This window comes from Chionomys nivalis, chromosome 13 (assembly GCF_950005125.1).
Source record: "Chionomys nivalis chromosome 13, mChiNiv1.1, whole genome shotgun sequence".
NCBI lineage: Eukaryota > Metazoa > Chordata > Mammalia > Rodentia > Cricetidae > Chionomys > Chionomys nivalis.
In genome coordinates, this window is record NC_080098.1 from 43,929,283 (window position 1) to 43,956,171 (window position 26,889).

The following is a 26,889-nucleotide window of genomic DNA, read 5'->3' on the forward strand; positions in this document are numbered from 1 at the left end:
GTTTGTTCTTTAGTGGTTTTTCTTTATTTCTCTTTTGATAATTCATTTTACACACCAACCACAGTTCCCGCTCTCTTCCCTCCTCTCACCTCCCCTGCTCCTCCCACCCCCCATCTACTCTTCAGGGTAAGGCCTTCCATGACTCCATGGGTAGTCAACTGAGCCTGTCATATATCAAGTTGGGGCAGGACCAAGACCCTCCCCACTGCATCAAGCCTAAGCAAGGTATCCCACCATAGTGAATGGGCTCCAAATGCCAGTTTATGTACCAGGGATAAATCCTGGTCCCACTGCCAGGGTCCCACAAACTGCCCAAGCCACACAACTGTCATCCGCATTCAGAGGACTTTCTAGTTGTCAGTCCAGAGTCCGTGAGCTCCTACTAGCTCAGGTCAGCTGTCTCTGTGGGTTTCCCCATTGTGATCTTGCCCCCACCTCTTGCTCCTATGAATCCCTCCTTCCTCTCTTTGACTGGACACCGGGAGCTCAGTCAAGATGTCTCTTCCATTGCTCTCCCTCTCTGTGCCTCCCCCAACACTACCATCCTGTTCCCTCATGTTCTCACTCCATTACTGCCCCCTCCCCAGTTTACCCAGGAGATCTTATCCACTTCCTTTTCCTAGGGCCATCCATGCAGGTCCCTCTTAGGTTCCTCCTTGATCCAAGCTTCTCTGGGGCGGTGGATTGTGGCCTGGTTAGAGGAAGTACAAGTTACATCTCCACTGGTCTAACACTACCCAGTTAAACTCAAATGATTAAAAGTTCGGCAACAATGATTTGGTGTAGAAAAAAAGCAAAAACAACACAGTCACTCCAACGCAGAGATAAAAGTCCTGTTAGTTCAACATTTATTGAGATTCAACTCTGTTGACCAATGTCAAACACTAGAAAAATGAGTCATTGTATACATGTTTACAGAGCAAAATATTTCTCATCAGTTCCCAAGATTTTTCTCACAAAGTATGGCATAAAACAATCACAGTATTAAGTATCATTCAAGTAAAATTCTGTTTTTAAATAACTGCATATGGGTAATTAAAACACTGGGACCCAGCCTCCAGAGAGGCAAGCTCAAGGGACCCAATTTGAAGGTTATGACATCACCAAATAGGCTTGTTTACATTGTGCGTCTGATCTTTATTTTCTCCGAGTCCCAAAGAACAAAGATACAGAAGAGAAACAAGCGCTTTCTATGGGGTTGTGTTTAAAAGCCCCTCGAATGGACAAAGACACGGGTGGACTTTGGCACTTTCAGCAGGCCCCAGAAGCCGGAGGAAGTAAGTGCTTTTCAAGGGGACAGGATTATCAGGCGAATGTCCTTTGAGATATTTGATGATTACTGCCAAGAACTGGTAACAGATGCCCAGGAAATGTGCCTTCTTCACAGGAGGCGTTCAACAGAATGAAATAATGTCTCACAAACCCAGAAGCCAGTGTCTCCCTCTTGGTAGAGAGAGATGAGGGTTGTAAACGTTTTCGCAGCTTTGCAGTAAATCCTTCCGGTTCCGCAGGATACTGTCTTAGCAAAGCTGCTCAGGACAGGGCACTGTGGCTGTGTTCATCCACAGACACTGGAATTCCATGAACTAGCTCTCACCCACCCCAATCCATCTGGATATATCAAATACTTTAAACTCACGGGTTACACAAAAGCAGGTGGCGGTAGGATTTGGCTCACAGGTTTTGCTTCATCAACACTTGTCCTTACATGCCTGTAGATACATCTTCAAAATTGCACCTATCACATAACTTAGTGAACAATGACAAAGGTTCATTCAGAAACACTTCTTAGCTGGCTAGTATATATGTGTGTGTATAATTCCAGCACAAGAAGTAGGGGCAAGTGTTTCAAGGAGAGCTTGCACTGCATGAATCCAAACTCAATGGAAATCACTAAAAATTAAAAAACAAAACCAAAAGCTGACTGATTTGGTGACATGCCTATAGTTGCAGCTATTTGAGAAACTAAGGCAGGAGGGTCATTTGAGCCCAGGAGCCAACAAGAACTCCTGTTTTTTTTTTTTTTTTTTTTTTTTTTGGTTTTTCGAGGCAGGGTTTCTCTGTGGTTTTGGAGCCTGTCCTGGAACTAGCTCTTGTAGACCAGGCTGGTCTCGAACTCCCAGAGATCCACCTGCCTCTGCCTCCCGAGTGCTGGGATTAAAGGCGTGCGCCACCACCGCCCGGCAAGAGCTCCTGTTTTAATATATATATATATATATATATATATATATATCCCCAAAATATTGTCTTCCCACAACCCCAAACCATTTTTCTAAGATCTTCTTTCATTCACTTATTTTCAGTGGTGATGATTAGTTCCATAGCCTCCAGCATGCTAAGTAAGTACAGGCTTTACCACCAGTCCCCGTTCCCAATATTGATTACATTTGTTGTAACAAATGTGTGTGCCAGTGATATACCCCGTGAGTCATATATGCACAAAAACATAAAAATTTGCCAGATAGTCCAAGAATCTACAGGCTGACACTGTTTACAGTGTGTTTGAAGTTACTCCCTATTCCTAGCTCAGCATGTGGGCCCATCGTCTACAAAATAGCAGCCGAGCATTTGGATTAACTGAAAAACAGTGGACACGAACCTTAAGAAATTAGAAATGTTAGGACTGCTCTTTCAGAGGGCCGGGGTTCACTTCCCGGCACCCACATGATGGCTTACACCCATCTGTAACTCCAGTTCTAGGTGATCTGACCTCTGAGGGCACCAGCACACATGTGCACAGACGTCCAATGCAGGCAAAACACCCACATCCATTAAAAATGTTTAGTTAGGAGATGCGATAGAAACCAACTACACTCTACACAAGAGGAGGACAGACAGACAACATGCTGAGCTGTGTGACTCGCCACTTGTGTGGGGCTCCTAAGAGGCAGATTTCTACTTCTTGTGCACGGGGAAGCTCCCAGTGGCGCTTGGGACTTGGTAGTGTTTAGGAGTCACTCCAGCTAGCTCGGCTATTATCCACATTAGCATCTCAGAGCATCCACAGAGTGTGAGTGGGCTCTCTACACAGGGAGGGGCAAGGAGCAGGGAGCTCCAATACTGGGAATAAACAGGTTTTAGATGGATGTCTACAAGAACCTAGACTTTTTCTTGTTTAAATCATTTCAAAGAGAGACCAACCCCAGTTACAGGGAGTTTTGGTGTGTGTTTGATGTGTGTGTGTGTGTGTGCTTAATTTGTGTGTGTGCATGCCTCTGATGTACTTGTTGAGGTCAGAGGACAACTGTGTGCAGTTGGTTCTCTCTTCCCATCTTTACCCAGGCTTCAGAGGTGGAACTCAGGTAGGTCACCAGGCTTGTCTAGCAAAGCCTTTACCCACTAAGCTATCTTGCAGGTCCCTGTGTGTGTGTTGTTTTTGAATCATGAACCATAAATGCTTTTACTAGGGCAAAGGTGCCTGAGATTCATGGCTTCAGCTCTCTTCCACAGGAGACTGGCAATTGTGGGCATCATTTTTCACAGTGATGAAAGTGCTTTGCTCTTCTGGAAGTTTAGCAGCAACTGTACCCAGGCACAGAAAACCTGGCTCAGATGTGGGCAGGTCATCAGGTGGGCAACTGGTTTTCTCCCTCCACAAAGCCACCACCCGAGCTCAAGGTGGGCGGTGCTGCTCATAATCCAAAGGGTTCCTGTGCTTAAACTGCATGTTCAGGCTCACAGCGCCCTTCAAGCCGAACATGGGGTTCTACACAGCACGCCCAGGCAGCAGAACTGCACAGTGCAGGCCTGTCAGGAAACTGAGGCAGTTCAATAAAAAGCTCAAGGCCAGCCTGGATAACAAACCAAGACCCTGTCTCGAATATTAAAATGAAAACAAAAACAAATAAAAAACCCCACTGGGGACAGCAGTTCAGTGCTGGCATGCATGAGGTCATTGATTCAACACCCAGCACTGGAAAAGAAACAAAAGCCATGCTTTTCATCCTACCAAACCACCTCTGATGATTTTTTTTCTTTTTTTTTTTTTTTTGCCCCGAGCTCGGTTTGATTTTCTAAGAGAAATAAAATGAAGCATAAGCTGTAAGTTTAGGGCAATGGAGACTTCCATTTACCCAGGGGTGGTAGAGCAAGCCTGTAACCCCAGCACTTGGGAGGCTGAAACAGGAGAATTGTGTGAAGCCAGCCTAGGCTACTTAGCAAGACCCTGTCTCATCAAACCAAACCAAATGAAAATGAACCAAAACGGAACAAAACCAAACAAATCCTGCTCACAGCAACTAAAAACAAAAACAAAAATAAAACAGCCCAGAGCTGGGTGGTGGTGGTTAATGCCTTAAATCTCAGCACTCAGGAAGCAGAGGCAGGTGGATCTCTGAGTTCAGGGCCAGCTTGGTCTATAGAGCAAGTTCCAGGATAGCCAGGGCTACACAGAGAAACCCTATCTCACAAAAGAAAAAAGAAAAAAAAAAAAGAAAGAAAAGCTTCCCAGAAACAAAGAGAAACACCCCCTCATTCCATATAGTACAGACAATCCTGTGCCATTTAGAAAGAAGTCTTAGGAAATCAAAGTCTTTGTCACACCCCTCTGAACAGGCAGCTGTTCATTACCAAGCTGACAGATGCCCAGGCCCGGATGTGAGCCACCCACCGTCCAAATGTCTATCACCCCAGCATTTCCTTCCCAGCCTTCTGGGCCCAAACTGGGCAGTCGCCTGGGGACGGTGGAGCCACTGCCCACACAGTGACTACACTTTGTGAGGGGCAGGGACACGTGAGCACTCACACTGTACCTTGTCCCGAGGCAGTGGGGTTGTGCTGTGGGCACAGGTATATGGCATCCATTGGTCCCTAGTTATATACGGGCAGGATGAGAATTTACATCTAAGATGATGAGGACTGGCTGAATTTTTTTAAAATTCGTAACTCTGATAACCTACTTGTTTATTTTAAAAAGCGGATGGCAGGTCCCTACAGATCTAGGTGGTTTTATTATTTTTGGAGAAGCGAAGAGCCTACAAGCCTCCATAGCACACATACTTGACCTCTAGATACTCGTCAATGCCGTACTTGGACCCTTCTCGCCCAAGGCCAGACTGCTTCACCCCACCGAAAGGACACTCCACTGAAGAGATCAGTCCGTCATTCACACCGACCATGCCCACCTCCAGCTGCTCCGCCACTCTCCAGATCTGGGCTGGGTCTTGGGAGTAAAAGTACCCTAGCAGAAGAACAAGAACACATACAGCATGAAGAATTCTTGTGAAGGTCGCATGCGCTTGCCTTTGAGGCTGCCCGGTCACATGGGCCTGGGTTTTCCTGCTTGCAAGTAAAGCCTCAGGCTGATTTTGTCCACATTTTCATCCTAAGAACCTTGGGCACCATGTGGAGCTTCTGTTTCTCTCTTTCTGGGGTTCTCCCCACTCCCACCAGGACTTTGTAAGCAGGAACTTCTGTGCTCTTGGTTCCTGCCCTTCAACCCATCCTCCTGTAGATATCTGGACAACATGTCTGTTCAGACCTTGAGGTCAGTCCTAGCTGTCTATAAAAGAGACACATTTCTTAGTGGACAGTCAACCCTGCCCCCCTAGAATGGCTTCAGTCAGCAGCCTACTCCGGACTCTGTCTCCAAACTCATCTGTCTAGTTCAGGGTCATCTCACTTATTACCAGGCTGCACCTGGACTTGCTTGGGCTCCTCTGCCTCAACCTCCTTAATCTCTGCACAGTCAGCATCTTACTTATCACTTAGGACCCAAGGCAAGGCATGACTTCCTGCACATCACTCCACTGAAAAAGGAAGAAGGAAGTGTTGATCTTGAACTCGCAGAAGCCATGGGCTACACGTTGCTCCAGCATTAGGACAACTACGTGATAGCACATATTCAGCTCCCTAGCACGCTTGTCCTCCTCTCCTTCTAAACAGCTTGCATTATACCCACGAGAGTCTCTAGAGGGCTACAGCTGTAGCTTATTTGTGTCTCTATACTTGATTTTAGCCAAAAGGCTAGAAGATTTTATATTATACCTCTGTACCCCCACAGTTCTGTATTTGTATCCAAGGCCAACATGTATAGTTTCTCAGTATCATCTCCAAACTGCTAGAACAGCAGCTACCTAGTGGATCACACACACACACACACACACACACACACACACACACACACACACACCTTCTCATCTCTAGATACTGCTGATTAGGTTTCTTCAGGATACCAAGGCCAGGCAAATGTGAGAAAAAGCACCGAGCGTTCATTATGCCTCTGGGAAACTAACTGCATGGGACTCTCCACCAAGAACAAGCTGCGCCCTCCCCCTTGTCTCCCACTCTACATGTGTGTAATGAGACACAGGAGAAAGAAACCTGTTGGCACAAGGCCACACTTGCCACTTGTAAAGAAACAAAGCATACACACTGTGTAAGTTTGAGAGGCAAGGTGATGAATGCCTTCCATCCCAGCACTCTGAGACAGAAGCAGTTCAAAGTCAATCTGGTCTATATAAAGCCCAGGCAACCCAGGGTTACATAGCGAGACCTCGTCTCAACAACAGAAGAACACACACACAAACTCGAGAGTAATGCTTAAAAGGCAGAACCTGGCATTGACTGTGGTGGCTGGAGACAGACACCCACCTGCTAATCCAACATCAGCTGCATTTGCGATGGCAACGGCCTCTTCTTCTTTGTCAAACCTGCCAGAGTTAAGGTAGGTCATAAGCAAGACTGTAAGGTGGAGAATAAAGACAGCCAGCATGATTTTCTCGGATTCATTTCCTAAATAACGATGAGAAGGAGATCAGAGCTGCAGAGTGATCCTAGGGGGAGATTGCATAAATGGGGTACAAATGCAGACTTGGCAACTTAGTCTCCTCAAAGGCATGGTTAGTCAACGTGGCCCATTTTTGCTAAGAGAAAGGGAAAGACAGACCAACTTGGCAGGGGCACTGTTAAAATCTTTTAAGAAAAGGACTACTGGGTAGTAGTGTACACACACACACACACACACACACACATATGAAAAAGACTACTGGGTGCTGGAGTGCTGGCTCGTAAGTGTACTTGTTACTCTCGCAGAGGAGCTGGGTTTGATTCCCAGTACCCACATGGTGGCTCACAACTGGTAACTCCAGTCCCAGAGATCTGATGCTCTCTTCTGAGCCCTTCCAGGCCCTGAATCCAAATAGATAGAGAAGTATTTTCAGAGCACTGACCTGAGAATTATCCAGGGAAACTATTATTTACTTGGTAAGGTGGGCTAAAAGATGACACGAGCTCAGAGTCGCTTCCCACAGACTGCTAGGACAGAGCCTGGAAGGTTCGCTCCATCAGGGGAAAGTACATTCAGAGGTAGCAAGAGACTAAACGAAGGAGTCTGATGAATTTTGTGCTTGAAATTTGGTATGGTGTACGCCTATTATCTCAACACCCAGGAGGCTAAGGCAAGAAGGTTGAGAGCCTAAGGCAAGCCAGGGTTACAAAGACAAAACTCAAACACCTAAACTGAGACTAGGGACTTGGGAGGTATCTGGCTCTGTCGGTGAAGTGCTGAGTTTGACCCCCAGAACCCGTCTGAAAACCCAGTTGTGGTGGCCAGTGCTTGTAATCCCAGGTTTGGGGAGACAGACACAGAAGGATCCCCGGAATTGCTAGCTAACCAGTCTGCTCTAACTGGGGAGCCCAGGTTCCAGTGAGGGACCCTATCTAAATATCTAAGCTCCCAAGAAACAGCATTCAGGGCTGACCCACAACCACAAAAACCAAAACCAAAATGTTATAAACTCAACTGTGCTCTTCAACAGATACAGCGCAACTCTGACTGCGCGGCTCAGTCCTCCCACCCCACCCTTGGAAGGGCAGCGGGCAGCGGCGCAGGAATGGCTCTTAGATAGGCTCCCCCTTTCCAGTCTCCTCCTCCCTTCCACTATGAAGGACCGTACTTGAGAACTGGCGCCAGCGGCCCAAAGGTCTCTTCAGTGATGCAGAGCATGTCCCTGGTGACATTGCTGAGCAAGGTGGGCTCGAAGAAATTTCCCCCGCTTTGGTGTCGCTTCCCGCCTGTCACGACGGTGGCCCCTTTGCCAACCGCGTCTTTCACATGCTTCTCTACCTGTGAGACGAGAGGGGCACTGGGTCAGGCCGCATGAGGACATTTTCTAAACTGTACCATCTCTTCAAATGTTAAACAGCAAAAACTATATACATATTAGCTTTGCCTTTGCTGCAAGCTGGGCTAGTTGCACTTCCTTAGGTTCGCTTGTCCACTTTTATATGGGTTGAAGGGATGTTTAGATACGTCGCGAATACAAAGGCATTGCTTACCTACGACAGATGTTCTCTCTCAGAAATGTGCCCTTAGCTAATTTCACTATTGAATAAACATCATACAGTGCTTTGATACAAATCCAGATGGCCTAGCACACTGCATACCTAGACTATACGCTGTGTGTACAGGCTAGATATGGTATAGCCTATCGCTCCAAAGGCAAGGATGAACAGAACAACTCAAGATCAAATCACACCTAAGAGAAAGCCCACAATCAAAAGATATTACCGAGAATCTGTAGAGATAGTTCAGTGGTTAAGAGCACTTGCTGCTCTTTCAGATGGTTCGAGTTTGGTTCCTTGTACCTACATTGAGTAGTTTACAACTGCCTGTGAGCTCGCAAAAGTGGTGAGAGCTCTTGACCTCTAAGCCACCCCTCTGGCTCCTTCACTTTCTGGCTTTTAGAAAGATTAAAGAAAACAAGAGAAGAAAACATGGGACATATGTTATATAAAAGCAGAGTGGGGACTACTTGAGGGAAAGGAATGAATAAGAAGGGACTGGGAGGAGGGGAGTCAGGGAGGAGATAAGAATGAAATATAATGAAATATATGTACGAAAACGCCAGGATGAAACCGTTAATCTTAATGATAACTTAAGCAAACTAAAATAGTTAAAACCAGGGCTAGTAAGGTGACTAGGCAGGTAAATGTGCTCCCTGCCGATCCCGAGAACCCGAGTTCTGTCCCTGAGACCCACACGGTAGAAGAGAGAAGGACTCTAGCAATTTGTCCTTTGACATCTACAGCTGTGCTGTGGCTTCCATGTGCCCTGCTCCCCCATACTCATGCTCAGACACACACTGAGTCAATAAACGTAATAAGAATGAAGCTAGGCTGGGCGCTGGTGGCGCACGCCTTTAATCCTAGGAGGCAGAGGCAGGCGGATCTCTGTGAGTTCGAGACCAGCCTGGTCTACAAGAGCTAGTGCCAGGACAGGCTCCAAAGCTACAGAGAAACCCTGCCTCGAAAAACTAAAAAAAAAAAAAAAAAAAAAAAAATGAAGCTAAAGCCAAACTAACTCTAGTGTAACAAAGAGAACCCTCACCCTGCCGGGGACCCAAACTGTGATGTTCCTTCCTAAAAGTGGCTTCCCTCTGTCATCACTTAGTGGGACTCCTGGGACTCTCTGTGCCTTTTCTGGGTGCCTCCGTTAGAATTCTTCTGGAAGGACATCAGGGGAAAACTTTCTATGACAGAAAACTTAGGGAGGGCAGAAGACCTAATGGGCCCGATGTCAGTTCTCAGATAGAGGCCAGAAGTGCAGGTCCAGACACCACCATCCAATCCCACACATTGGTAGTGGTAGGAATTCTTTTCTCTCTCTCTCTCTCTCTTTTTTTTTTTTAATATTTTTTGGGCCGGGCGATGGTGGCGCACGCCTTTAATCCCAGCACTCGGGAGGCAGAGGCAGGCAGATCTCTGTGAGTTCGAGACCAGCCTGGTCTACAGAGCTAGTTTCAGGACAGGCTCCAAAGCCACAGAGAAACCCCGTCTCGAAAAACCAAAATATATATATATATTGCAATTCCATTATTTCCAAAACAGCTTTGCCGGGGACCTTATGAAAATGCCTTTATTTAACTTTTTTTTTAATTTAACTTTTGATACTGACATCTTTTGATATTGACATCACAAAATTTCCTTAAAGCAGGTAGTAAGACCAACTCACCTTTTCTACTGCTTTCTCATTAATTAATGGGCCCTGAGTTATTCCTTCCTCGAATCCGTTACCCACACGCAGGCTTTCCTGCATTGCTTCTGCAAACTTCTTCACAAAGGAATCGTAGATGCCCCGTTGTACCAAGAATCTGTTTGCGCAAACACAAGTCTAGACAGAAGACAAACCCACAATTAGTTTTTCAGAATCGACTGATCCAAGAAACGTAAGATAACCCTTCCTGAATGGTTCTCATGGTCTAGTCTTCTACCTTGTCCCCAGGTGGGGAACACATGCACCGAGCGAACATACCTGTCCAGGTCTTCCCATAGCTACCACGCATCTAGAGCTAAACATGTAAGCGAGAATAAACAGCGGTGTGAACAAAACCCAGATAACCAGAAAACGAGCCATTCACTACACTCTTAGAAAGCAGATGGGGTAAAAAGACAAAGATTGTAATGTTCCATTACAGGGGTGCAGCAGCGGGGAGCACAGCCTAGAAGGAATGGGGTCAAACAGCAACACATACCCTCCAGCTCAGTCCTTCCAAGTGTTCTGCTGAAACTGTGATTTCAAAAATTGATACAAGGCCTTTCTTTTGGGGCTGGGGAGATGGCTCCGCAGTTATTACTGCTCTTGTAGGAGGACCTCCCAGAACCCATGCTGGCCAATTCAACTGCCTGTAATTCAAAGGCTACAGGATCTGGTGCCCTCTTCTGGTCACACGTGGACACACATTTATACACATAATTAAAAATAATTATAATAAAAAAGGACTGGGGATAAAGTTTTGTGGTATACATAGGCCATGGGTTCTATTCCCAGCACCGCCAAAAGACAACAAAAGAGACAAACAAACAAACAAACAAACAAAACTGAACCTGGAAAGATGGTTCAGAGGTTAGGAGTATTCAATAGGACCCAGGTTCAGTTCCTGGCACCCACATGGAAGCTCATAACAGTTCCAGGGGCTCAGATATCCTCTTCTGGCCTTTGGGGACACTGGACACACACATAGTGTACATAAAAGGCCATCTTCTATGTTGGGTTAAATTATTGAGACTCTGGCTTATTATCTGTCCAAGTAGACTTCATATTTTAAAATGATAAAACATAACTATACTATAGGAAATGTAGTTATCATTGATAAATTGGTTTTTCCTTATTGTGCTTTCCTGGAAGAAATAAGTACATGTATAACTGTATCATTTGCGTTTTTATTGGTTTAACACAGTTCACACCATTGCTTTGAGGTAAAACTCTGTTGACATTTTGTGTTTACTTCTGAAAAATTTCTAATTCTGTAAAATAACAACTAATAAACAACAACAAAAACTATTTAGGTTATGTGAAAATGAATTCCCAAAGGAAGAAAAGCTATACAGAATAGAGTACACCACCAGTTTCCCTTTTCATACATAAACCTTTGAGGCTATTTATCTCAGGAAAGCATTTAAACAGCTCACTGGGCCGGACATAGCAGCACAAGCCTTTTAATTCCAGGAGGGTTGAGTTTCCCAGATGCCCTGTGCTGCAGAACAAGTTCAATGTCAGGCTGGGCTACACATGGAGTTCCTGTCTGTTCAAAAATAAAAGCCAGTGATCTTTGACTTGTTGGTTGTACTTTGGTTTAAGAGTATGGTTGGCTGTCTAAGAATATGTCTTTTTTTTTTAATACTTTTTTATTTATTATATATACAATGTTCTGTCTGCATGTGTGCCTGCAGGCCAGAAGAGGGCACCAGACCTCATTACAGATGGTTATGAGCCACCATGTGGTTGCTGGGAATTGAACTTAGGACCTTTGGAAAAGCAGGTAATGCTCTTAACCACTGAGCCATCTCTCCAGCCCCCTAAGAGTATGTTTTAAGCAGTCAGCTTCTGGCAGTGGCTTGAGCAACAGCATGGAAATGGGACCCTTGGCTCCCAGCTCTGGGACTCTGAGGATGATCCAAGTCGCTCATTCTTTTTGCTTTCAGCTCCTAGGTTTATACCAGAAGTCTTGAAGGTGCCTGTCAAATTTGACATCCAGGATTTCTTAGGAGAGTCTAAGTTCCCCCATTCCCTCAAGACAACTAAGTAGGGTACCAGGCATTCTCCTCTGGCTTCTGCACATGCTCAGAAGGGTCATGGATCTACACACATGTGTATTCGTACACATACATCACACACATGTACATAAATAAAGATATGCAATTCTTGAAACTCTCTGAAGCAACAGACTATCATCTCTTACATCTCTTTGGACAATCGAAGCCTAACTAGTGCCTGAGAGAAACTACTCGTTAAATGTTTGCTCACAGAATGAGTGCATGAACTAACAAAGGAACCTGGGAGAGAGGCAAGGCCATGGTGGTGCTAGGGTCTTTGTAAAACACACACCCTAATTCCAGCCCTGGAACATTCTGCATGACTCACCTGCCCAGCATTCCTAAACTTAGATGCCATGGCTCCTGCAACAGCCTGGTCCACGTTGGCACTGTCGAAGACAATGAATGGGGCGAGGCCGCCCAGCTCCATGGAGACACGTTTCACAGAATTTGCTGCATGGTGCAGCAGGACCTGCAGGGGTGCAGCGGAGGAACACTGTGAGCATCCAGATCAACTTACAGGGTGTTACTGTTTGCCTAGAAAGTACCTTCCTCCCTGATGTCTAAAACCTGGTCACCAGCTGATGATCCCATTGATAGCTGATTAGACAGGAGTTCATAGCTGAGTGCCCTGTTCCTGGGGGCTGGGGTCTAGCTCAGGAAGGAGGTCATGGGCAAATGTGTTTGGAAGCTGTATCTGATCCTGGACTTTTCCTCTCTCTTTGCATCCTGGTCACCATCAGGTGAGCAGCTCTTCTCCATCAGCTTCTTCCGGAAGTGATGCCTCTGCCTCATTGTAGGGCTAAGAGCAACGGAGCCAACTGACCATGGCCCGAAACTTCCAAAACACCCCACAAATCATCCCCTCCTCCTTTAAGTTATCTTTCTCATGTATTTTGTAACAACAGAAAACTAACTAAGGCTGCTAAACCTTTTTAAAAACAAAACAAAACAAATTGCTTTTAAAAAATTGTATTGTTTATTGGGTAATTTATTTTACAAAATTACCCCAATAATAAAAAATTTAAGGTGCGTTCAAGGTCACCTTACTTATATATCATTTTATATAAGAAAAGGGAGACATGAGAATATATTACTTTGTAATTTATAATGTTTTATAATATATATATATAGATGTATATATACATATTCTTTGAGAGTTCCATACATGAATAAAATGTATTCTGGAGAATACAGACTCTTATCTCATTAGATTCAATTAAAAAGACTCCACCAGAACGGTAGTAGGAAACTAAAAGCAATTATTTACTGACGGCGAGGAAGGAGTCAGTGATGCTATGAGCTGGGACACTGCCAAAGGTAACAAGGCCAACACTGTCTTGAGTTTTGAACCCTAATACCAATTCAAAACTTATATGACAAGCCAGGTGTGGTGGTACATTCCTGTAGTACCAGCACTTGGGAGACAGAGACAAGTGGGTTTCTGTGAGTTCAAGGCCAGTCTGGTCTACATAGCAAGCGCCTGGGCAGTCAGGGCTATGTAGACCCTGTTTCAATTAAAACAAAACCAAAACATAAAATAGTAATTTCATACTCTATACACAGAAACCATTACAACAACACTTGCTTGACTCTGACATCACATACCTTTCCTGTTGCTGTTGAACCAGTAAAGGAAATTTTGGACACTAGCGGATCGGTACATAGCGCCTCTCCCACTTCCTTAGCCTTGGTTCTAGAGCAGGGAAGGACATTATAGACCCCTGGAGGAATTCCTGCCTGGTTTGCAAGCTTTAAAGAGAAATAGCAAACACACGATAACATGGATTGAACTGGAAAGCAAAACAAACAGAATCAGAAATAAACATGGTTAGTCCAGAACACATTGTAAAATATAAGCTTGCCTTTGAATAGAATAAAAACATACCAAGGAGAACCAGACATGGTGGTGTGTGTCTATAACCCCTACTCTTGGGAGGTAGAGGTAAGAGGGTCACAAACTCAAGGTCATTCTCAGTTACATAGTGAGTTCACGGCCAGCCTGGGCTATAGGAGACCCTATGCTCCCCAAAATATATATTATGGACCAGATAGACAGCTCAGAGATTATAACACGTACAGCCCTTCCAGAGAACCTGAGTTTAGTTCCAATCACCCACAGCTTATCATTCTCCAGCTCCAGGGTATCTAATGCCTTTTCTGATTTGGATATAGACTTCCACACATACTTGGGTGTACACATGCATGCGCGCACGCGCGTGTGTACACACACACACACACACCACAGAGAGTCAAATAAATGTAATAAAATTAATATATATTAATATCATCACCAATAAAACCTTATTTTAGCTCCACATATACATGTATGTATATGTATCACACACACACATATATACACACACACACACACACACACAAACATACATGTGCTAAGGAATAAACCCACAGTCTCATCCTACTAAGCACAACTCTACACTAAGCTACACTCCTAACCCCCTAAATAAATACACACATATAAGCTAAGTATCTCGATTAGGTATCCCCAAATACAGCATTTTAGGTAAGAGTTTTAGCGCCACCTCCTGTTCAGTCCACCAACAGACCTGGGCTTTTCATGAAGTTTCTGAGACTAATCTCAAGGAACTCTGACTGACTGTAGACTTCAGGGTAGACTCGCTAGTTCCTTGTGGGGCAGAGTTGAAGAAAGGGAGGCATAGACAAGAGGAACTCAGCAGAGATGAGGGCAGGGGTGGGGGTGGGGGAAGCAACCCCCTCCAACCACCTGAACTGGGAACCTGGGCCTTTCCGTGGCAGGACCCTGGATGGAGTATGTCCTGAAAATTCTGTACCTCTGACTCAGAGTCTCTATTTGTAGCCCTCATTGACCTCAAACTGATGGTCATCCTCCTGCCTAACCCTCACCAGTGCTGAGATTACTGGAGTAGCTTCCCAGGTTTTTAACCTTACTAGTCTCATTAAAAACAATACCCATGAGGCCAATATCTTTGCATGTTAAATCAAAAAAATTTAAACAAACAAAAATAGAACCAACTGGCAATGAGGTAGCAAGCACAGATTACAAGTGGGTGGAGGTGGCACCTTTAAGACCTGTGTGAGGAGGGAGACTGAAGAAACGTCCTAGATAGCTAAGGAATCCCACAGGTGCTCAAGGGACCGGGGCACAGGCAGGCCACCCTGAGAAACAGATGCAGTCTGAATCAGTCAGGACAATTAGAGAAGTGGTGAGAGGATGCAATACAAAATTGAGAGTAAAACAGAAAGTTCAGAAATGATGGCCAAGCTACAAGAACAAGAGAAATGTAATGCATAAACCTTGCTTTTTCTGCTTTCTGTCAGGGGTTCTAATGGGAGTTGCGGTCTAGCCGGAGGCCCACATCTGTTTCTGCTTCTGTTTTTGTTTATTATAGAATCTTCCTAGGTGAGCAGGCTGACATGGACCCTTCTGCCTCAGCCTCCTGAGTGGAGGGACTTCAGGTGTGGTGGCTTAGTTACTGGTCTTTAGGTCACTGGAGGTTTGCTCCCTGTGGTGACAGAACTCCATTTTTGATGTAATTGCATACAGGATAACCTCGGAGAAAAGACACACCCTGGCTGTGAGCTGGGCCCCCCAGACTGAACAGAAAGAGGAAAAGGAGACAGGCAGCTGAGCACCAGCATCTGTCCCACTTTGTCTCACGACGGCAGACACACTTCAGCCACCCATGGTTCTGCCAACATGACTTCTGGGGCGCCATGGACTGCATCCTCTAAGGATGCCCAAAGAGGCCAAAGGTCAGAGAGTTTCGGGACTTGTTTTTAGTTTGAGATTATTGTGCTTCTAACTCAAACAAAGGTCCCACCTAATTGTGAATTAAGAGTTCTGCTCTCTCAAGGCTATTGTAAACAGGTGTGGCTAGTTGCCAGACCTGGGGCTCCTGAAATAGGGAAGTAGTTGGTTCCTACCTAAAACAAAAGTCTAAGGATCCAACTAAGTTCCAGTTCCCTTTATGGAAATAACTTGGGATTCCAACCAGGGAGTGGTTTGCCTACAGAGTGTTTGGTCTGGGGCTGAGCACCGAATGTACCCCGTGACTTCCAATTTGTATGTTAGTGCAGTCTTTTGTTCTACTTCTACCTTTTGAATTCAGGGGTATATTAAGCTGTTGGAAATTAAAACACTGACGAATTTTCAGTACTCACTGAAATTCCCTTCCAATACTATACTACGTGTTTCTGCATTTTATTATTTTTGTTCGCGTCTTTGCATTTTTTACTATATTTCTAAATTCCCACGCCTGCACTCTAGAAGAAAGGTATTTTGTCGAGGCTGACCGCCAGCCTCTTTCCAATCTTTTGTAAGACATTTGGTCACGGCAATGAGAAAAGTAGCTCAGACACCTCCACAGGGCGTTGAGGAATCAAACCTTTCCACTTTACCTCGCTTCCCGGCTGTGAGGTGGACACTGCCTGCTCACACTGCTCCTACCATGATGTGCCGCCTTACCATAGGCACAAAGGAGCAGGGATCATCAACTTCCAAAATCTAGCAATGAAACAGACCTTTCCTCTTCATAAGCAGTTACCTCAGGCATTTCATTATAGTGACAGAAAGCTGGCTAACACAAAGGCTCGAGAACAAAACAAGCAGAGAGGCCTCAACCAAGTACTAAGTCTGAAGTCTGAAGAAGGAGGGAGAGGGAGAAGGCAGAGCAAGCGCGTTCCTGTGGTACCGGGAATTGAACCCATGGCCTCATGCTTGCTAAGCAAGCACTCTACCACTGAGCTATATCTCCAGCTCTGGCCTTCACATTTTATTTTGAGATATGGTCATCACTATCACTAATTGCTTTTCCAAACAAGAAGTGGTTTGAGGGGGGTAGGTTTATCTTGGCTATGGTTGAAGATGAGATGCAGACCATCACAGCAGGGAGGGTATGGGTGCAAGAGTGTCGGTAACACTGTGTCCACAGAAGCAGAACAGCAGACATGAAGTGGGACCAGGCTAAAAAACCTTGAGGACCACAGCCAGCAACACATTTCCTCCACCGAGGGCCTCCTTCCTAAAGGCCCCACAACCTTCTAAAGTAGCTTCATCAGTTTGGGACCATACATTCAAACACATGAACCTGTTGGGGATACTTCCATCCAAATAACCGCAGTATCTAAGTTGCCCAGGCTAGGCCTAACCTTTGGAATCTCCTGCCCCAGCCTCCTGAATAGCTGGGATACCAGGCTTGTACCACCAGACCGGTGAAATCTAGTTCTTATGTGAATTATTTGGCTGGACGTAGAATCCCAGTAAATACAAAAGTTGATTGACAAAGAAAAGCATTGAAGTTATAGCAAATTTATATGCGTACAGCGACTGTCAGAAGCCAGTAACTTCTGAAAAAGTTACGGCAGTCGGGTATGCGCATGCTCTTTAGACAAAGAACAGTAGATGTGTGAAGGAATGCAGGACGTGTGGATCTCTGGGTAGGACAGAGGGCTTTAGGAATGTTATAGAGAGACAACTGGGGGCTGGAGGGCCACAGAAACTCATACAGTTATTTCACCGTCTGACTACTTGGGCTCACTATAGTCTCATGCTCTAGTCTCCTGCGACCCAGAGGTTTCCCAGGGTGAAGAAGCGCTCCTTCCAAACAGCACCTTCCTGGCTCGTTACATGTCCAAAAGTCAGGCTGGGTGGCTCTTCGTGAAAGAACATTTTCCGCATCTTAAAGTACCTGATATGCTAAGGGGATCCCTCTTAAAGTACCTGATATGCTAAGGGGATCCCTTTCGGGTGACACGTCCCTTCACTTCTTCAGTAACAGCAGCGGAGGCTGAGTACCTGCTAGATTCTTTCCCCATTTCTGTAAGTGTGGAGTAGAAGACATGAAGCGGGCTGGCACGGCGCTCAGAGGGTAAAGTGCTGCTGTGAAGCCTGCAGATCTACCTCAGAGCCCACGAAAAGGTGGAAGGAGAGGATGGACCCCACAGAGCTGTCCTCTGACCTCTACATGAGTGCCGTAGCATGTGTGTCTGCCCCCCTCATCATGTATGTATACACAGTAATAATGCATAATGTCACGGGAGCATCTGGGGAAGAGTGTTCCAGAAGTTTGTTCGAAACAGTTGGAGAGCTGGCTGAGAGGATTGGAGCGCAGCCCACGGAGCCCGAGGTCGCCGGTTCGAGTCCCAGGTAAGTCTGTATCTGCTGCGTGAATGTGTCTGTGTGCTGTGTGCGTCTGAATGTCTCTGTGCTCTGTGTGTGCTGTGTATGACTGTGACGTCAGCATGCATAATTAATGGAAAAAAAGTGCCTGGTGGTGGTGGCGCACGCCTTTAATCCCAGCACTCCCAGCACTCAGGAGGCAGAGGCAGGTGGATCTCTGTGAGTTCGAGACAAGCCTGGTCTACAAGAGCTAGTTTCAGGACAGGCTCCAAAACCAAAAAAAAAAAAAAAAAAAAAAAAAAAGTTGTTTGTTCGATAACTCAGTTGAAAGTAAGGCTGGCAGGATATGAGGAGTAGCAGCTACCAGAGGGACTTAAACAGAAGAATGGGGGGCGCTCAAGGGAAGCCAAGTTTGGAAGGTGGCAGAGACCCCTGCTTGTATTTTACTCCAAGTGACATGTGAAGCCACCTGAGAGGCTTAAGCAGAAAAATAAAGATTCGACTTAATACAGACTGAACTAGGACCAGGAGTAATGAATATGCAAGCTTGGCGCTGGAGAGATGGCTCAGTGGCTCAGAGCACCGGCTGTCCCCTGAGGATCTGGAGAAGGTTTTTAGCACCCACATCCGGGGCTCGAAAGCACCTGGAGCTCCAGCTCCAGGGATGCCAACACCCTCTTCTGGCCTCTGCAGGCACTGCGTGAACATGGCATACACTCACACAGAACATAAGCATACACATAAATAAAAAAAATAAAAACAGTAAAAAACCAAAAAAATTTTAAAGATATATATGTACATACACACACACACACACACAGAGAGAGAGAGAGAGAGAGAGAGAGAGAGAAAGCTGGGTGGTGGTGGTGGTACATGCCTTTCATCCACAGAGGCAGGTGAATCTCTGAGTTCAAGGCTAGTCTGCTCTACAGAGTAAGTTCCAGAAACCCTGCCTCAAAAAAGAAAACCCCAAAAATAAATAAAATTAAACTAAAAAAATTTTAAAAGTACAAGAAAGCTCCTAAATGTGAGAAACACCCACATTTGAAGTGCAATGAAAATGATGATGTATCAACATCACCTTTAGGGTATCGAGACAGGAAGCTGACAATCTCCCCTCCTTTCCCCTTTCCTACTAAAGAAAGCAGTGTGAGCTGTGGAACAGCTGCTGGTGGACCCAGACAGACGCTCTATGTGCAGCAGGAGACACGGGCAGAGGAGGAAATGCCAAAAAGACTCCTTCCTGTCCCTAAAAAGCATGCACCTGGCCCTCGGTTGGTGCTGCACAGAAGGAAACTCACCTGCGCCAAGGCCAGGGCAGAGTAGGGTGTGTCTTCGGCAGGTTTCACCACCACAGTGCAGCCAGCTGCCAGGGCAGCCCCCACTTTCCGGGTGATCATGGCACTAGGAAAATTCCACTGGAAGAACAAAGGGAGGATGTGAGACTGCCCCAGGATTCAATAGGAGGCACGCCAGAGGCAGCCATGATTCCATTGCATAACTGACTGGCAAACCTGTTTGCTGCTGTGCGGGCGGGCGAGCTCTCAGAACACCTGACTCTGGACAGTTAGAGGGACTCAGGAAGGTCAAAGTTCACAGAAGCAGGTCACAGTCTGGGAGTTTGATACAGTACAAAACTATCTAGACCAATGTGTTCTGTGGGGGCCATATTTTGTAGGACATAGAGTTTCTGTCACAACTTTGCATCTCTGCAGTTGCACATAAAGATTGGCTCACAAATGGACCCCATGGCTGGGCAGTGGTGGCGCATGCCTTTAATCCCAGCACTCGGGAGGCAGAGGCAGGCGGATCTCTGGGAGTTCGAGGCCAGCCTGGTCTACAAAAGCTAGTTCCAGGACGGGACCAAAGCCACAGAGAAACCCTGTCTTGAAAAACCAAAAAGAAAAAAAAAACAAAAAAAACCCCAAAAAACAAATGGACCCCATGTTTATAAAACTTTATAAAGTTTATAAAACTTTATTTATAATCACAGGAGCTGAGTTAGATTTGGTTTGAGGCTCTTTAAATATTCATGATGTGACTTCAAAAATGGCTGATGACTTCCTTTCACACACATATTTATAGGAAATAGATATCTACAGACCTTTAATAATTTCACTTATTTATGTGTATGCATGTATATGTATGTTATATATGTGTACATGCCTAAGAAAGCCAGAAAAAGGCACAGGATTCTCTGGAGCTGGAATTACAGGTAGTTGTGAGCTATCTGGTATGGGTGCTGGGAAGGAAACATATCCTCTGGAAGAGAAGCCAGCGCTTCTAACCGCTGAGTCTCTCCAGCTCTGCAGAAACTTATTTTAACAAACTCTCGAGTAGCGTGTATTCTGTCTCAGGTATTGCTGTAAGCCCTTTGAAATGCCAGTGACCTAAATCCTTCTGATACCTCAATGAGCTCATTGTTATTATTCCCATTTGCTGATTCGGGGAAACTGAGGCAGCAATATGATCACATGACCAGCAATCGTGAACTTCAAGGAAGGCTTCATCAGTCCAGGAAGCAAGGAGAACTCTATCTAAAACTGTTCTGAACAGGAGAGGCCAGAAGCCTTGAAACTAGCTGGCAAACCCTGGAGAGAAGTTGGCACCAAGCCCCTCCAGGAAGGGCTGGTGAGAGGAACCTGGTGCCCAGCCATGTACTGCAAACCCACCTGGGCAAATAACTGGGTTACAGCAGCTGAAGTTAACGACACAAAATTAAGCCACTCGAAATTCCAACACCGGATCCAGAAGCCCCCAATGCTAGCAGAGGAGATATAAGTAGTTGATGGCTGGTCGGGGAGGGGGAATAATTTTTATCTGAAGGGAGAGCCTCCTGTAGTTTATCTGAAGGGCTGGCCACTTGTAGGTTGCCCATACCCCAGGGCACAGCCTCACACCCATGACTAGTACTAGCTGAATTAAGGTTACCAAAAGTAAAATTCACAGTTCTTGGACCTCTACAACCTGCCCCTGTGATTGCCCACAGAAGCACAAATGTTTTGCCATTGATGATAATCACAAGGTAAACGTATTTAATAATGGTACAAATAAAAAAGAGAAAATGTCCCCTTTGAAGTCCATTAAAAATGACACAATTTCAAAGGTCTTTTCAGAGGAGCTCGGCAATACCACGATGGAGTCTCTATGCCAAGTCAGAAAAGCCTCCACAGGTCACCCTGTTTGTGAAGGCATCAGAAAACACGCACGGCCACTTAGGCCAGTATATCCGGCACTGTCACAGAGAATGTGGAAACACGCTCTACATCCAGGAAAGGAATCAGGAAACCAAGGACAGGTGGCAAAGTTAGCCAGATGGCCACACCTGCTCACCAGGAAGAGGACGCTGCTTCCCTCCGCTCTACCCAGGCTCCCACCCTGGATTGTGCTGGTCTCGCTACATACCGGAGTGATGATTGCGGCCACACCAATGGGCTGCTTGAGGACCAGCGCCCGTTTATCCTTGGCAGAGGTGTAGATGATGTCCCCATAAACACGACGGGCTTCCTCTGAGAACCATTCCAGGAAACTGGCAGAATACAGAATTTCTCCCTGGGCCTCTTTCAGCGGCTTTCCCTAAATCAAACCAGAAAAGGTCACGTGCATTGCCTTCTAAAAAAGAAAAGAGAAAAGCACAGCTCTGCTTTTCTAAGTTATTCAAAGACGCAAGAAGAGGAAAAGTTTCCTATATCAGAGCTCAGAGGCTGCTGGGAAATGATTCCCTTTGGTGCAATCTTAGGCTTGGAAAGAGGTGGTAAGAACAGCCTTCGGCATATGCTCACAGTAGGGGCAGACACAGAGCACTGCATAGTCTAAGGCTTCCCAAACACTAAATCGTGGTGTGAAATCTCTTATTCTGTGAACAAACTAATGGTGCAATTTACAAACTTAAAAATAACGAGAAAAACAAAAACGGGCTAATAGAAGAAAATAACTGGGTTACAGCAGCTGAAGTTAACGACACAAGATTAAGCCACTGGAAATTCCAACACCGGATCCAGAAGCCCCCAGTGCCAGCAGAGGAGATCTAAGTAGTTGATGGCTGGTGGGGTAGGGGGAGTAATTTTTATCTGAAGGGAGAGCCTCCTGTAGTTTATCTGAAGGGCTGGCCACTTGTAGGTTGCCCATACCCCAGGGCACGGCCTCACACCCATGACTAGTACTAGCTGAATTAAGGTTACCAAAAGTAAAATTAAGAGGACATGGAATTGGGAGGGGACACGCTGAAGGGGTAGAGGGGAGTTGGAGTGGGGGAAGAGAGAAACTGATAGAATACAAATATATTGTATACATGTATGAAATTATCAATAAATAAAAAATATTATATAAAAAAATGGCGCAGAGGCTAAGTGCAATGGCTACTACTCTTCCAGGTGACCTGGGTTTGATTCCTAGCACCCATATGGTGGCTCACAACCATCTGTAACTCGAGTTCTAGGAAATTTAAAGCCCTATTCCGGCCTCATTTACACTCACATATGTACATATACATGAATTAATAATAGCATAAATCTTAAAAAATAAAAAAACTGGAGTGATTAAAAATCATTGTTCATATAGCTCTAAATAAACCTATTTCCTAAATATTTATTTTTGTTATTTTTAATTGTGTGTGCCTGTGGGCTCTGTGTGCACACAAGTGCAAGTGTCCATAGAGGTGGTCAGAGGCATTGGATCCCCTGGAGCTGGAATTATAGGCGGTTGTGAGCTGCGTGATGCGAGCTTGGAGCACTGAACTTGGGTCTTCTGCAAGAGTAGTGCCCGGTCTCAACTGCTGAGCCATTTCTCCAGCCCCCAAGTCTATTTTTTGCAAATTAGCAACAATCACACTAGAGCACATAACTTTTGTTTCCGCAAATGTGTTTTCTGAGCACCATGATGACCCAGTCCCTTTGTCATCAAAGGACTGCGTGTTCTTAAGCTGCAGAATACCAGTCGGGGAAGCCAGGCTCTGGCCTAACCACTCCAGGACTCCTCCTCATGCAGCAAGCTGGTGAACTCACACTCTCGGCTGTTATGATCTTGGCAAGGTCGTCCTTATTTTGCATCATTAAGTCGTACCATTTACGAAGTAGCAAACTCCTCTCCTGGAAAAGAAATGAGACGGAGAAGCAATGAGCTGGGAAGTGGAAAAAGACGAGTCAACAACCGTCCCTCCCAAAGCAGCGGTGATGTGTGGAGTCTCGCATTCAGTGGAATGGTTCACTCTGAGTGTCAGCTTCACCAGGCTGCGGGCTGTCTCAATAGCTTGTAAAACGTTTTTGGGTTTGTTTGTGGGTGCTTTTCCCAGAAGAGATGCACATCCGGCAGGGATGGAAGAGGACAAATTGGAGAAGGTTATAATGACACACATGTATGAAAGGTCACCATAAAACCAAGGAGGAAACTGAGGCAGGCAGGAGGATTGCTTTAACTCAGAATTTTGGGGCAAGCGTGTATCAATTCAATGGTAAATATATATCTAAGGATGGTGTCATTCTAAAATCAAGATGTGGTGTCGGTGTGGGGGTCCATGTCTCTAATTCCAGTGCTCAGAAGGTAGAGATCTCTGTGAATTCAAGGCCAGCCTGGTCTACATTGTGGGTTTGAGGGCAGTCAGGAATACATAGTGGGGAAAAAAATGTGCTTGCGTGTGTGTGTGTGTGTGTGTGTTTGGGTACTGACATCAGAACACATCCAGAAAACACCACCTAAACAGATAAAGGGAAATAGCCATCTATAAACCATACAGAAAGATATGGAATAAATCTTGCCTTCACAGTCTTTAGAAGGAGCCGCTACTAGAACACTTTGGCTCTAGACTTTAGCTCTAAGATGGGATATTTTTGTTTGTTAATCTCCTAGTTGGCAGCATCTTGTTCTAGCATTGATATAATATAATGCAATGTAATGTAATATAATAATCTTTTGTCAGCAATAGAATGCTGACAAAGATACCAAGAACTGACTGCTTCAGCCCACAGCACAGTCATCTGGAAGCCATGGCTTGTTACTGTGGCCTAGCATCAAAGGGGAGGCCCCACTGCACACCGTTAGTCCAAGAAAAGATCAAAAGACTCAATTCCACTGAATAAGCACTGCTCTTAAACTATCATAAAGTGGAAAATTCCTAACTTGACTAATAATTCAAGGTTGCCTGTTCACCCTAAACTATGGGACTGTGTGGACTCGCGAAACTCAAATAGGGTTTCAGCAAGGCAGAAGAGTGGATGTCACACATGGTTCCCAGCCCGAATCCTTCACTAGAGCCACCTAGTCTCTTCATCCACAACACGACTCACATGTCCACATCAGAGGGTCTTCAAAAGGCTAAACGCATCACTTAGGAAGCACCAGGAACAGCACATAACCTTCAGTTAGCCACAGTCTCAGTCCCTGAACTTGCAACAACTACCTGAGATGGCAAAGGGCCTTGGCTAACGTGATCATAGATCTATCGCCGGGTGGGCGCAGTGCAGCCATGACAGTGATGGTAACAGGACAGAGTGCCAGAGTCAGAAGATGGCATGCAACCGGAAAATCAAACGGCAGAGGAACAACAGGGCATAGACAAGGCATATGGGAAACTTCCAGAACCTGGAAAAAATAGGGGAGCAAATTGTGCCCTAGAGCTCCTAGGAGGAGCCAAAACATGCTAACTCAGTTAGACCTTTGACTTTCAAAACTCTGAGAGACAACTCACATTGCCACTATATATATATATATATATATATATATATATATATATATATATATATATTAGTGTAGCACTAATATATATATGCAGCACTCTGGGAAACAATAAATATCAGTTCCCTTCCTCTCATGCTGTTCTAGCTTGAATCGGAAGTGCCCCCACAAATTCATGTCTGTTCACCTTGTGAATACATGGTGGTGCTGTCTTGGAACCTTGTGGACTTTTTGAGAGATGCAGATGGGCTGGAGGTGTGTCACAGTGGAGTGGAGGGGGCTTGAGGGCTACTGCCTGGTCCCATTTTCGGTGCTGTTTTCTGCTTCCTGGTCTAGTGGCCACATGTGGAGATCCACCATGTGGTCCAGCCATCATGGAGTGTGTCACCGTGCCTTTCCCACCACAATGACCTGAATCCCCTGAATGGTGAGCCAAATTCAATTCTTCCTCCCTTAATCGCGTGCTGATGACAAGGTGTACGGAGGATAATGGAAGGCTGAGTGACAGACAGGCCCAGAGACAGAAGATACACATGTAATGTGTACCTTTAGGGACACATTATGGTGGTGGCAGTTGAGTGGGCTTCGGGAAGAGAAGTGAGTTCAGACTCAGAGAGAGACAGTTAGTACAGCCTCAGGAAAGGAGGGCGAGTCTCACTCTTTGCTTCGTCCTCCACTGCTTCCTCCGGGGAATCTACAGAAGCTCTCCCTCAGTATTGTTCCAGCACCCAGGAATACCTTCTTCAAGAACGAAGTTCCCCTAAGAAGTCCCAGGCTCTTGTAATCTTGGAGCTGAAGTTTGGAAGATGAAGGCTACGGCTGGATGACAGGATGATGTTGCTGAATCAGAGGGGCCCCAACACCAGGTCGCTGGTTGTCAAACTGCCTACGGGACTAGAAAAGCTCCCTGTACCCTGCGCAGTGACACCACTGTGTGGTGCCCTTGATCTTCAAGAGCCACCGTGAGTCCGGGGATCAGGTCTGCCCCTCCTCCTCTCCCATCACTCCCGTAACAGATTGTACACGCAGCACCTGAGTGTGTGACTTTAATACTTGCCCCTCTAGCCCAGGCTCACTTTCAAACTCTAGCTCACCTACCCAGTCCCCTGCCTGGGGTGTCTACAGGACCGTTCACCATCTCAGAGGCAAGGGTCCTGCTGACCCCTGGCATCTCACTCAGCAGTGCTCCACTCACATTCTTCCCCAGCAGCGGGTGGGGACTACACCCTTAATAGTTGCCCAGACCCAAAACTGCTGGGGTCATCACTGATTAATTTCACACACATCCCTTAATAATATATCAGTGAAGACGGTCAGCTCTATGTTAAACTACGCCCTTTATGGGGCAATTTAACACTACCTCTACCTTGTTTGAGTCATCATGACCTCCCACCTAAGTCAATCAATGTCCTCCACCATGGTTTGAGTGTGTCGCTAATGCCCCAATTCCAGGTTCCTGTGCTGGAGGCTCGGTCTTCAGTGTGATGCTGCTAAAGTCAGCACCTACTCAGCGGTCTGAGTGTCCTTAGAAGGGACTAAAGTCGTACTCATGGAACATGAGTTAGATATGTTTTCAATATTTGGTTATTATCATTCTTTTTTTTTTTTTTTGCTTTTTCGAGACAGGGTTTCTCTGTGGTTTTTTGGAGCCTGTCCTGGAACTAGCTCTTGTAGACCAGGCTGGTCTCGAACTCACAGAGATCCGCCTGCCTCTGCCTCCCAAGTGCTGGGATTAAAGGCGTGCGCCACCACCGCCCGGCGGTTATTACCATTCTTAAAGGGTGCGTATGTGCCACATAGCACATGGAGGCCAGGTGACAACTCTGGAGTTGCTCCTCTTCTTCTCCTTTTCTGTGACTTCTGAGGGGCTGAACTCTGGTGACCAGGTGTGTCCAGCAACTGTCTTTACCTACTGAACTATCCTGACAGCCCTGGAGTTAGTGTTCCCACCGTGAGTTGCTACAGAAGAGAGCTCTGCCACCGAATCTTTGTCTCCAGACTTTTGTCTCAAGATATGTTCAGGCATGTCCCTACCATGATATCATCCATCATTAGGGTCTCTACAC

The 26,889-nt window shown here is 45.8% G+C and overlaps 1 protein-coding gene across 1 annotated transcript in view; it reads right to left on the minus strand.

Annotated features, from left to right (window-relative positions):
• Positions 1 to 825: 825 nt before the first annotated feature.
• Positions 826 to 26,889, minus strand: part of Aldh5a1 (aldehyde dehydrogenase 5 family member A1) — a 33,708-nt gene continuing 7,644 nt past the window's right edge. The window contains exons 2-10 of the mRNA XM_057787779.1: positions 23,158 to 23,241; positions 21,560 to 21,730; positions 19,456 to 19,572; positions 13,642 to 13,785; positions 12,362 to 12,505; positions 9,953 to 10,111; positions 7,896 to 8,065; positions 6,592 to 6,650; positions 826 to 5,179 (exon numbers count right to left, since the gene is read on the minus strand). Coding sequence (XP_057643762.1) covers positions 4,974 to 5,179; positions 6,592 to 6,650; positions 7,896 to 8,065; positions 9,953 to 10,111; positions 12,362 to 12,505; positions 13,642 to 13,785; positions 19,456 to 19,572; positions 21,560 to 21,730; positions 23,158 to 23,241 — 1,254 coding nt within the window. The 3' untranslated portion in view covers positions 826 to 4,973. The remainder of the gene's footprint in view (positions 5,180 to 6,591; positions 6,651 to 7,895; positions 8,066 to 9,952; positions 10,112 to 12,361; positions 12,506 to 13,641; positions 13,786 to 19,455; positions 19,573 to 21,559; positions 21,731 to 23,157; positions 23,242 to 26,889) is intronic.